Source organism: Vulpes lagopus, chromosome 1, assembly GCF_018345385.1.
Source record: "Vulpes lagopus strain Blue_001 chromosome 1, ASM1834538v1, whole genome shotgun sequence".
Lineage (NCBI taxonomy): Eukaryota > Metazoa > Chordata > Mammalia > Carnivora > Canidae > Vulpes > Vulpes lagopus.
The window spans coordinates 67,930,703-67,942,226 of NC_054824.1; the positions used below are offsets into that span (position 1 = coordinate 67,930,703).

An 11,524-nucleotide genomic window follows, 5' to 3' on the forward strand; every position below is an offset into this window, starting at 1 on the left:
GGTGTATGACGTTAGATCAGAGGCAAGGGGCTTTGAGTGCCAGGCCAGCGAGACTGGACTTTTTTCTTGGAACCAGTGAGTAATCTCAGAAGGCTGAAGGATTTCACTGAGGGATTTGGACTCGGCTTGGGCAAATTGGTAACCAGCAAGGACAGGGCTATGGTAGGACATGGCTGGCCCCTCCCTCCTTGACAACAGGGTCACTTGGTGGGAGAGGAAGCAGGATCCATGGACATAGGCAGCAAAGGAGCTCAGTGAGGCAGGATAGAAGGCACAGAAGGCGGGGCCACCGCTGAATCCAAGTTGGTCAAGGCTGCTAGGTTCAAATCTGGCTTCCACCACTTCCTAACTGTGGGTATCTGACCCCATCTTCCTGGGGCCTCCTTAAGCTTTTCTAAAAAATAGACATTCTTTTTTAGAGCAATTTCAGGTTTGTGCCAAAGGACAGAAGGTTCCATATGCTCCCTCCCCAACACAGCTCCCACCCCCAGACTCATAGTTCCCCCATTGACATGTTACAAGTGCTGAACCGATACTGATACATTATTAGTAACTAAAGCCCGTGGTTAACTAGCGCCTAATGTCATGTAGTCACCATTAAGGTGTCATACAGCAGAGTTTCACTGCCCTCAGAGTGCCCATGTGAGCCTCAGTTCTAACATCTGTAAAACGTGTGAAGCCCATGTGGGCCCCCCAGACTTCCGTCGTCAGCTGCTGATTTTGGCCTCTTGGCAAATAGGACTGACATCAGCCGAATGTTTTTCTAAATATGGTCCGATATCCATCAGAGTCCCTGGGCTTGGGTGAGCGGGTCTTCATTCAAATGTTCTCAGGCCTCGCCCCCGTACCCTGCTAAATCAGAATCTCTGGGGTAGTGCCCAGGAACCTGCATTTTTGAGCCAGGCCCCCGGTGCCCAGGGCTGGAACAATGGCGGGGGGAGAGCCGGGGGCAGGTTCCTGGCTCCTTCCCTGTACCTGGGAATTGGTGCTACTGAAGCTTTTTGAATGCAAACAGAAAAATCCTAGCCCTTGTCAGGTTAAAGCCCAGGAGAGACATGCCATTCCTGAGAGGAGGGAGGAGTAGAGCCATTTTTCCATAAAGCCTGGAAAAAGCCCATTTCTGCCTTCCGCAGCTCCCAGCCCACAAGCCTGCTATTGTTTCGTATCCTGATTGCTTATCACTCACCCAAAATACCCTGCGTGTAACGTCTCACCAGCTGCAGCTCTCTCTGCAATTCCCTTAATTTAGCAGCCAAACACGTTTGGTTCTGCAGCAGAGCCCAGGGCCCCGGAAGGGGCCCCTCCCTCGTGGCCATCTGTAGGGGGTTAAATGGTGTCCTCCCCAAATTTGTGTCTGCCCAGAACCTCAGAATGTGACCTCATTTGAAAATAGGGTCTTTGCGGATGTAATAAGTAAGGACTGAGATGAGGTCATACAGGATGCGACGAGCCCTAAATTCAATCTCTGGTGTTCCTATAAGGACAGGCGAGGACGGACACAGCTGCACGGAGGCCAGAGGGCCATGGAGAGCCAGCGACCGGCCCAGGCACACCAAAGGGGCCAGGGGCCACCAGAAGCTACACAGAAGCCAGGAAGGATTCTGCTCTAGAACCTTCAGAGGGAACATGGATGGCCCTGCCGACGCCTTGATTTCGGACATCTGACTTTCGGGACTGTGAGAGAACACAGTTCTGTTGTTTCAAGTCATCTGGTTTGTGGTGATTTGTCGCAGCAGCCTTAACAAACCAATCTGCCATCAGTGCACAGACCCCTGGCCCGGCTCGGCCCACCCCTCAGCCCCGCTGTGGCCCCAAAGGAAGGACCCCACACGTGGGCAAGCCTCCAGATGTTTTAATGTGGCTCGTTCGTTGCTATCAGTTACTTTGTCCCACCAACATCTCTGAATTCTGCAGCTACGAGGCCTGTTTCCTGCCCCAGGACAAAGCCCCTCTTCTCCTCCGCCTGAAAGGCTAAAATCCCAGAAGGACTGGGCCTGTCGTGACAAGCAGATCTCATCCTGGGGGCAGTGTATCTGGCAGGGGGTGCCTCGAGGGGGTCCCTGGGCTCAGCCAGGGTTCTGGCTAGATAGATCACTGCAGCTTCATGCCGCTCCGGCGCCGTGAGTCCTTCCGGGCAATGGGGCTGAAGTTCACGATCTCCTTGTAGATGTGCTCTGCAAAACACAGGCTGGCTCGAGGCGGGTAGGGGCTGCGGAGCGCGGAATACGGCCTCCCTCCCCCGAAGGAAAGCGGAGCAGGAGTGGGCACAGGGAGAGAGAAATGCACGCAGGAGACAGTGTCTGCTCCAAGAGGAGCTCCGGGAGGGCAGCGGGCAGGCTGAGGGCGGGCACAGAAGCAGGGCGAGCAAAGGAGGGAGGCCCGTACCCAGGCCTCCAGCTCTTACGCTTCCATTCATCCACCGTGAGTTTCTCATGTTCTAAGGAATCATTAAAGGGCTGCGAGGCCTCTGTCTCCTCCTCAGGGTCTCGGAAGGGTTCAAAGAAAGGGTGGGCGAGGGCCTGCGAGGCCGTCAGGCGCTTGTCCACGTCCAGCTCCAGCATCTTCTCCAGCAGGTCTGTAGCTGCAGCGACAGAGAGCACCTCACATCCCAGGCCTGGGAGAGCCGCCCGCGGGGACGAGGGCGGGTGCCCGGAGGGGCAGCCCCAGGACTCACCCTGGGGGCTGGCGCGTGGGAAGAGCTGAGAAAAGTCCTTCTTGGGGCTCTGTGGCAGGGCCTGGATGTAGGATTTGGCCTGGAAGACAGAAGAGTTGTGAGTGATCCCCAAGTGTCAGCCCCTCAGGCCTCAGGCCTCAGGCCTCAGGGTATAGGGCAGGGACTCCAGAAAAGCCCCAGAGCTGGGCTGATGGCTCAGGTCAAAGTCCAAAATGGGATGAAGGCCAGAGCACCTGCCAGGGCAAAAAGGAAAGGATGGGTAAACCCTCCCTCCCAAAGGCCCAGAGCCTGCGTGACCCCTGGTTAGCCAAGTGCACAGCCGAGCCTGGTCTAGACCCATCTGCCACTCACTGCTTTGTCGTTCAACTTCTGCACAAATTCTGCACCCGGGACCCCGGTCACTTTGAGGATCTGGGACAGCTGGTCTAGGTCTTGGCAGCAGGTTAAGGCTCGGCCTCATTCTCTGCTGGTGGATCGGGGCTGCCCTTCCTGGTGCCCTTCCATCACTCCCACCCAGGCACTGGGGCAACCATCCAGGCACCAGACATGCTCCCAGGAGGGGGTGCAGGTCTCTGGGAGGCTTCCCACCTGCCAGGCTGGGTTAGGGTCCTCCCCACAGATGCTCCCGGACAGGCCGCCTTCCCAGCTCCCATCCCAGCTGGCCTCCATCTCTTTGTCACCTTCCCCCACCCTCAGGCCAAGGTGGGCAGCGCAGATCCCACATATGCCCCTCAACGCCCACACAGCACACGCGGCCGCTCAATTAGTACGTGTGGTGCCAAAATGTGAAGTATTTTCTACATGGTGGTAGAATGGCAGGTGACTGCTTTCCAGCAATTCCCTTATCTGCATTTTAAAATTGTTCTACAGTGAGGGGCGCCTGGGCGGCTCAGTCATTTGACTGTCTGACTCTTGGTCTCAGCTCAGGTCTCATCCCGGGGTCGTAAGTTCAAGCCTCACATTGGGCTCCATGCTGGGCGTGGAGCCTACTTAAAAAAAAAAAAGTAATCAAATAAAATAAATAAATAAAATTGTTCTACAGCGAGCGTGTATCACTTTCCCATTAACAAAGAAAACGAAAGAAAGAGTGAGATTTAATAAGGTGTCTGTTGAAGGAGTGAATCCCCAGATAGAGTCTGGCTTTTCCAGCAAAGGATACAATCTTTCCCCTTGAACAGAGTTTTTCCTGTCAGCATCTCTGCCATGATGCAGCCCACAGACCAGATGTCCACTGCAGAGGGAGGGGGGAAGCATCACCTGGACCAGCTGACCTCGCAGGCAGTCAGCCCAGAGGAACCACAATGGCCTTTGAGGGGCTGTCAGGGAAGGCCCCTGGCCCTCCCTGGGTGGCTGGCCACTGACCAGTCTGGTTGTAGTGCATCCAGCTGAGGATCACCTCGGGGGCCCGGTACCAGCGGGTCACCACATAGCCGGTCATTTCAGCATCCGCATGCCGGGCCAGCCCAAAATCCAAGATCTGTGACTCAGGGGACACAGGGAGAGAGTTGCTGCGGACAGAAGCAGCTTCTGGGGGCTTCCAGGGGACGGGGGCCCACCCTGTGCCCAGGCTGACCCTGCCCGCGCCCACTCACCTTCAGCTCGCAGTCCTCGTTCACGGCCAGGTTGCCCGGCTTCAGGTCCTACATGAGGGAGAGAGTGAGCACTGGGCTGAGAGGCTGAGATGGGAGCTTGTCCCCCTCCTCTTTCTGGGTGTCAGTCTCCTCGTGTGTAAAATGAGGGCTGGACCGGGTGTCCTGTTGGGCCTGTCCAGCTCTAAAATATCTTTGATTCTTGGAGCTGAAACACCTAGCTCAAGGCTCGCTTTGTTTGTAGCATCCAGAAAGTTCCCCAGAACACAGCATTCTTCTGAGCAGGGCCTTTCTAGGCCAAGGCTGGGTCTGAAAAATCCATATTCCAGGCTCCAGAGGATTTTCGCCTCCCACTCCTTTCCTCCTTCCTGACTGTGGAGAATCCCTTCAGGGTGGAGGAGCCTCGGAGGACCATAGAAGACAAAGCACTCACCCTGTGGACGACCCCAGCTGAGTGGATGTACTGAGAGAGAGAGAGAGAGAGAGAGAGAGATGAGTCCAGCGGCCAGCTTTGATCCCGAGTGCTTCAGGCTGGCTCCAGACTCCTCCACCCTGTCCCACTGTGCTCTCCCAGCCCCCATGGCCTCAGTTCTCCACACCAAGGCACCACCCACCCCCCAGCCACCTTCCCAGCCCCCATGCACCTTGAGACCCTTGAGCATCTGATACACCAGGTACTGGATCTTGTCTTCACTGAACTCCATCCCCATGATCTTCTGCAGGTCTGTCTGCATGAAGGGCATCACCAGGTAGCTGCAAAGCACAGGAGCTTTGTGACAGTCCCCAGGCCCACCCAGCCCCGGTCTGAGCTCAGAGGAGGCACAGGGGCTGGGGCAGAACAGACAGGCCTCAGGGGCAGCCTCTGCCTGCAGTCACCAGCCCCTCCAGGGCCACGGCCAGCCAGACCCCCACACGGGCCCCCTGGCTTCTGGCTTCCAGCCTGGCTACGCTGGCTGCCCCATTGGCAGCACTCTGGGCAAGCATTTCAGCTGGAGCGTGCCCAGGAAAACCAAATGGAGCTGTGCTCCCTCTCTTCAAAGGTGCCCTCTCCTCGCCCTCCTCCGCGCCCCACAGAAAGCTGGAGCTGTGACTTAGAAACACCTGCCAGCATTTCCTTCTGCTTCCGTCCAAACGTTTTCTCCCCCAGAGGGTCATGCCCAGGCTGGGAGAGCTCCACAAACAGCGAAGAACGTCTGCCCTTCCGAGAAGGCGGTAATCAAACAACTTCCAGGAGGACAGGAGGAAGGAGTAGCTGAGCCACTGCGCTCTCCGAAGGGATTGCAAAACAGGTCAAGGTCAGCAAAATATAGCTGTTCCCGAAAGTAGTAATAGCAAAGTCCAGAACAAAAGACGATAGACTTAGAAAGGACTATTTACCAAAAAAGAAAAAAGAAAGGATATGGTGGAGGCCGTCTATATGAGGCTGTGATTTCCTTTTTTTTTTTTTTTTTTTAAGATTTTATTTATTTACTTGAGAGAGAGAGAGAGAGAGAACACGCTGGAGAGAGAGCACTAGGGAGAGGGAAAAGCAGCCTCCCCGCTGAGCAGAGAGCAAGACTGACATTGTAGTGACTCAACCCCAGGACCAGGGATCATGACCTGAGCGAAGGCAGACGCTTAACCCACTGAGCCACCTGGGCACCCCACACCTGTGATTTTCTGAAGCTTTCTTCTCTCTGATCATCCCCTCTCCCCCACAGGGACCTTGCTCCATGCACAGCCCTCCCCAGTGTCGTCCTTCACCTCCACATGGACCCTGGTTCCTTCTTCTCTGCTGACAAATTTGCTGAAGTGTTGCTGTGCTTGAACCGCCTTGCCTTGACTTGTTTGTTTGAATAACCACCCCTTTTACCTCTTTCCCTCCCCAACCGAACTTCTAGAGAGAGTAGTCCATACCTCCCAACGCACTGCCTTAACTTCCAATCCCCGGACAACCTGATGCCTGCTCCCACCCCTTCAAACTGCTCGGATCAAGGTCACTGAGGGCTGCCCAATATACACACCCGTGCCTCCCTTGCTTCCTATGGGACCTCTAGCAAAATCGGACACTCCCTCAAGATTCTCTGTTGACCTCTTAGCAGCAGCACATCATGTTCCACCCAAGCTCAGATCCCCCGGAGCTCCACATTTATTTGCAACTGCTGATTAAATACCTCAACACTGATAAGCTCCTCAAAAGTCATGTCCCAAATGGAATTTGTTATGTGCCTCCCAAGATCTGTTCTTCCTCTACCTTGTATTCCAGGCCCGAGCCTGGCTTCCTGACCTATGCCCCCCTCCTGGCCACTGCATCTCCCAACAGATATGACCTTTAGATGGTCCTATCTCCTGATGGGCCTCAAGTCTGCTCTCGGCCTCCCATCACCCCTGCCTTAGTTAGCTCAAGGTCTGGGTCTGGGACACCACTCACCAGGCTTTCTCTGCTCCTGGAGCTGCTCCCTGCTATTTCCCTCCTGCCAAAGTATACCCCCAAATCTGATCTGTCCACATCACCCCAATGTTCGAAACCACCATGGACTCAAGGCTGCCTATGGATTAAGTCTGAACTCTTCCAATGACCAAACCAGCCGCTGGTCTTCACTAGCCACATTGAACCCACCAATATTCCCCTAACAGTCCCGGCTCATGCACTGTGGCCTTTCCTTTGTCCACACAGTTCCTTCTACCTGAGATGCTTCCCGCACCTTTACCTCCAGCAAACCCCTCCTCATCCTTTGGGGGCTGAGCCCCCCGAGGCAGCAGGCAGTCCCCAGCACCAACCACACTACTGTGACTATGCATTTAGAAGCTGTACTCCCACCCTGTCTGGGGCCGGGGGGAGGGGGAGGGCTGGTCCACTTTAAATTCCCAATGCTGGGGCTCCCTGGGTGGCTGAGCGGTTTAGCACCTCCCTTCCACCCAGGGAGTGGGTGATCCTGGAGTCCTGGGATCAAGTACCACGTTGGGCTCCCTGCATGGAGCCTGCTTCTCCCTCTGCCTCTCACCCTCTCTGTGTCTCTCATGAACAAATAAATAAAATCTTTAAAAAAAAAAAAATTAATTCCCAATGCTAAGCCCCATAGCTGGCTTTAGAGGAAAAAAAACAAAACAAAACAAAACCTTCCTTCAAAATCACCCCATTAAATTTAAAACAAAAGCATCCTAAGCAGGGACCTTCGGCTGCATCTGAAATAAGGATGGGGGAACAAAAGGAAAACGAATCCACCTTCCCAAAGGTTTCCTACGTTTTAAGACCAGGCACTTGGGGAGCAAAGCCATGCATTTAACAACTATAATCAACTACTGATTTCTGGTTCTGTGTGACTCTGTCAAATACCCCACCAGCCAGAGGTGGCCGGGACTTCCTGATCCTTGCTTCCTGCCAGGAAGAGCCCCAAGGTCCAGACCCACACCGGGGACCCTGCAGAGTTACGAGGTAAGTTGGTACAGATGCTGTGAGGACTGCCAGTGAGGTCCTGGCTGGGATGACAGAGGGCAGTTAAGTGCAGCAGCTGAACAGACAGTTCTGGTCAGGCAAGCACCCCACAAAGCCCCCCTGCCTGCCTGCCTTTCTCTCCATCCCCAGCTGAAAGAATCTCCAGAGAGCATCACACATGGGGGGCAGGTACAGCCGGAACAGGAGGCCCTGCCCAGAGAGAGAGTCTGGGCTCGCCCCACTGGCTCCCAAGCAGAGCAGCGAGTGAGGCCTGCGAACGCCCTGGAACCCAGTGCAGCCCGACTCACAAGTCATGGAAGTTGCGCAGGGAGGAGGCTGGGGTGAAGACATCCAGGAGCCCGATGACCTGGGAGAGAAGGTTGCCAGTGAGGCTGGGCAGCACCACAGCCCTCTCCCCCTGTCCCTTGCAGCCCCAGCTGCACCCACCACCACCCACACTCTCTGAATAACCATCCCGGCAGAAGGTAGGTTCCCAGCCTTCTGGGGAGCAGAGAAAAGGGCAGAGGCAGAAGAGGAATCCCCTTAACTGGGAGGGAGCTTGCAGGGCACAGTGATGGAATGTCAGGCTGGGGAAAAGGGGAGGGGCCATCCCTGTGTCTACCACCCCCAAGTCTGGGGTTCAAGGTAGGCCTGCAAATTCACCCTCCACTCAAGCAGGGAACCACAAGTGGTGAAGGGAATCAAGGAGGGAACAAGGCCTGGTTCGGAGCCAGGGGCAATGTCACCCTGGTGGGGGGTGGGGGCTATGGGGAGGGGTTTGCTGAAGAGGGACAGGGCTTCCTACTTGCCTACCATATTTTGGAATCATTATTTTACCAATCTACGTATCCTGGAGCAAAGCCCAGTTGTTAGGCCCAGCCCTGGGGCGCTAGTCTTCCCAGGGGTTTCTAACAGACAGGATCTCCAGTGGTTATGCACTAAGGCCTGGTGCCAGGCTGCCTAGGTTCACATCTCAGCTCTGCCACTGACTAACCATATAACCCATTAGTCTTTCTGTGCCTCAGTTTCCCCTCCTGTACATGGAAGTAATAGTACTCCACTCCCGTGATATTGTGAGGATTCACAAGTTAGTTTACGCAAAGCTCCGAGGACAGCACTTGGCACATAGAGGGCTCAAGGAACCCTGGTTGTCGTTAGCAGAGCCATGTGTGGAAGCCACAGTAACCAGGATGCTGGGCACCCTAGCTCTGAGAGCTAGAACGAACTACGAGGTTCCTCTGTGTGCATTTCCTTGTAATGTGAAACAGTAAGTTTGCACCTCACAAAGTTCATTTTGCTCCACTGCCAAAAACACATTTTGCACCCTTCCTGGAAGTAGGCAGGGCAGGTCCTGGCACCTCATTTTAATGAAGTGAGGAACAGGGGTGGGAGGGGCAGGAGGAGATTCCCCTTCCCCTGTTCCCCTCCTGAGCCATCTGTACTCTCACGGCCTTCTTGCCATCTCCCCTACACTCAAAAGTGGGGGAGGAAGGGTGCACCTAGTCAGGACGCTTGGGGGCCCCGCCCCCACCCACTCCCACCCGCCGGTCCCCCAGGCCCAGCCTACGTTTTCATGCTGCATGTGCTTCAGCAGCTGCAGCTCTCGGTAGGCACGTTTGGCAAAGATCTCAGACTGGAAGGGCCGGCTCAGCTTCTTGATGGCCACCTTCTCCCCGGACCGCTTGTCGATGGCACAGCTGCAGGGCACGGGCAGAGGTCCCGGGGGCTGTGGCTTTCTTTCCACGCCAGCAGCCCCCACACCACATCCTGGATGGCATCTCCCAGGCCACTGCGGGGAGCCCAGGCCATCCTCACCAAAATCCCTCCTGGCCAGCAGGCTGGGCTGCGCCCACGAGCTGCGAGGTGAGGGGGCAGCCCCCAGTGCCCTCGGGGGCGGCAGTGACTGAGAGGGGTGCACTGCGCCGGGGCAGACCCAAGTTCATGAACCGGATCCAGAGCCCGGAGGGAAGCTCACTCTTTGCACCTTGGCAAGTCGCGCTTCTCCCTCTTTGGGTCTCGGTGTACCCACTTGTAACCCGGATGAACTCTGGGGTCCCTTGTGGGATTCAAGCGCTGGGGACCCAGACCCCCAGTCCTAATTGAGCCCCGGAGACCCCACAAAGCCGGTGAGAACAGTGAGGGGGCGCCTGGAGTGGCCGAGGCCAGCTCCTGCCCCAGCCTGAGGCCCGTGGCCTCCTCCCGGCTCCAAGCGCCGCAGGCACAGCCCGCAGGACCCTGGGCCTGCCCCCCCCCAGGTGCGCGCGCGGCCCCGAGCGCCCAGCAGGGGCGGGGGCGCCCCGAGGCGGTCCGGGAGGGGGGGCGCGGGCCCGGCTGGTCGGGAGGCTCCACCCGCCCCCGCCCCCGCGCCCGGGGTCTCACCACACGGCGCCGTAGGCCCCGCTGCCTACGTGCGTGGGCGACACGTAGGTCTTGGGCAGCTCCCAGGCGGTCCCGTGCACGTCCTGCCTGTAGAAGCCCTTTTTCCGGGTGAAGCTCATCCCGGGCGCCCGACGTCCGCGGCCCCAGCGCGGCGCCTGCGATCGCCGCCCGCCGGCTCCCTGCCCGGTGCCGCCCGCCGCCCGCGCGAGGGCGGGGCCCGGGCCCGCGGCGCGTCCCACCTGCCGGCTCGCCCAGGTGCGCGGGGCGCGGCCACGCCGGACCTGCCCACAGCCCCCGCGCGTGGGGCCCCGCGGGAGCCCGGCCGGCAGGTGAGCAGCGCGGCGGGAGCGGGTGCTGGGGAGGCCCGGGGGGCTCCGGCCGGGGGCGGAGGCGGGGAGACAGGGCTCCGGGGCCGCGGCCCGAGACGGGGGGGGGGCTTGCGCGGGGTTGGTGCTGGAGCTGGTGGACACGATCTTGGAGAAACAAAACCCACAACTTTTGATTATGGCAAGTTGCGAAAAGGTACGAAAGTAGACAGACGAGACCGGTGATTCCCACGTTTGAACGTGCCCTGAATCCCCTGGGACTTGTGTTTGCTTAGAAAGACCGGGGGGATCCCGGGGGGATCCCGGGGCGGGTCCCGGGGCGGCTCCGCGGTTTAGCGCCGCCTTCGGCCCAGGGCGGGATCCCGGATCCAGTCCCGCGTCGGGCTGCCTGCATGGAGCCTGCTTCTCCCTCTGCCTGTGTCTCTGCCTCTCTTTGTGTCTCTCTTGAATAAATAAATAAAATCTTAAAAACAAAAACAAAAACAAAAACAAAAGAATGCAGACTCTGGCCCAGTTGATCTGGGGCGGAGCCAAGATTGTGCATTTCGAACCCGCTCCGGGTCAGAGACTCTCGGGACCTCACTTTCTGGCGATCGTGACCCCAGCCCCGCAGCTTCAACAGTTTTATCAACCCTTAGCTGATTTTTTTTTTTTTTAATTTCTTTCTTTCTTCATGAGAGAGACACAGAGAGAGAGGCAGAGACACAGGCAGAGCGAGAAGCAGGCTCCATGCGGGGCGCAGACGCGGGACTCCACCTCGGATCTCGGGATCCCATCCCAAGCCTAAGGCAGACGCTCACCCGCTGAGCCACCCAGGCGTCCCTACTCTCAGCCAGTTTTGTTTCCATCATTTTGAAGCAACACCAGGCATCATAAAATTTCATCCATAAATATTTTTTGTGTCTCTAAAAGCTAAGGACTGCTTTTAAGACATAACCACAATGTCATTTTTACATCAAAATTACCAACAGTGATTCTATAGCACCAACTTTCCAGTCCAGGCCCAGATTTCCAGTTTTGAACGTTTTTTTGCTGGCATCCTAATGCCCCATGAGGGCAATGACGGGCCAGGGCCTTCTGCCACCTGTGTCTGGTGGCTGATTCTGTGCTCATATTAAATCACGGAGGCCTCCCAGAAAGG

At 56.9% G+C, this 11,524-nt stretch overlaps 1 protein-coding gene across 2 annotated transcripts; it reads right to left on the bottom strand.

Annotated features, from left to right (window-relative positions):
• Positions 1-1,837: 1,837 nt before the first annotated feature.
• Positions 1,838-10,260, bottom strand: MAPK13 (mitogen-activated protein kinase 13). Of its 2 annotated transcripts, none has more exons than XM_041746753.1 (12): positions 10,058-10,260; positions 9,246-9,375; positions 7,987-8,045; positions 4,908-5,016; positions 4,697-4,726; positions 4,267-4,314; positions 4,037-4,151; positions 3,834-3,905; positions 3,026-3,105; positions 2,675-2,753; positions 2,386-2,581; positions 1,838-2,174 (listed from the first exon to the last, which is right to left on the bottom strand). In XM_041746753.1, the coding sequence occupies exons 1-12, from the start codon at positions 10,174-10,176 to the stop codon at positions 1,880-1,882; spliced, it is 1,332 nt and encodes a 443-aa protein (XP_041602687.1). In that variant the 5' UTR covers positions 10,177-10,260; the 3' UTR covers positions 1,838-1,879. The 2 variants fall into 2 exon arrangements, with proteins under 2 accessions (XP_041602687.1, XP_041602718.1); XM_041746784.1 differs by having other exon boundaries at positions 1,950-2,174; positions 2,405-2,581.
• Positions 10,261-11,524: the final 1,264 nt, after the last annotated feature.

Bases quoted from the DNA above. Each gene is read 5' to 3' on its own strand.
- MAPK13 (XM_041746753.1), bottom strand. From the start codon at position 10,176: ATGAGCTTCACCCGGAAAAAGGGCTTCTACAGGCAGGACGTGCACGGG. The intron at 3,106-3,833 runs GTATCCTTTGCT...CCTGCTGCCAAG, and splicing joins TCTGTTCAAGGGGAAAGATT to ACCTAGACCAGCTGTCCCAG. The intron at 2,754-3,025 runs GTGAGTGGCAGA...TCTGTCTTCCAG, and splicing joins AGAAGTTGAACGACAAAGCA to GCCAAATCCTACATCCAGGC.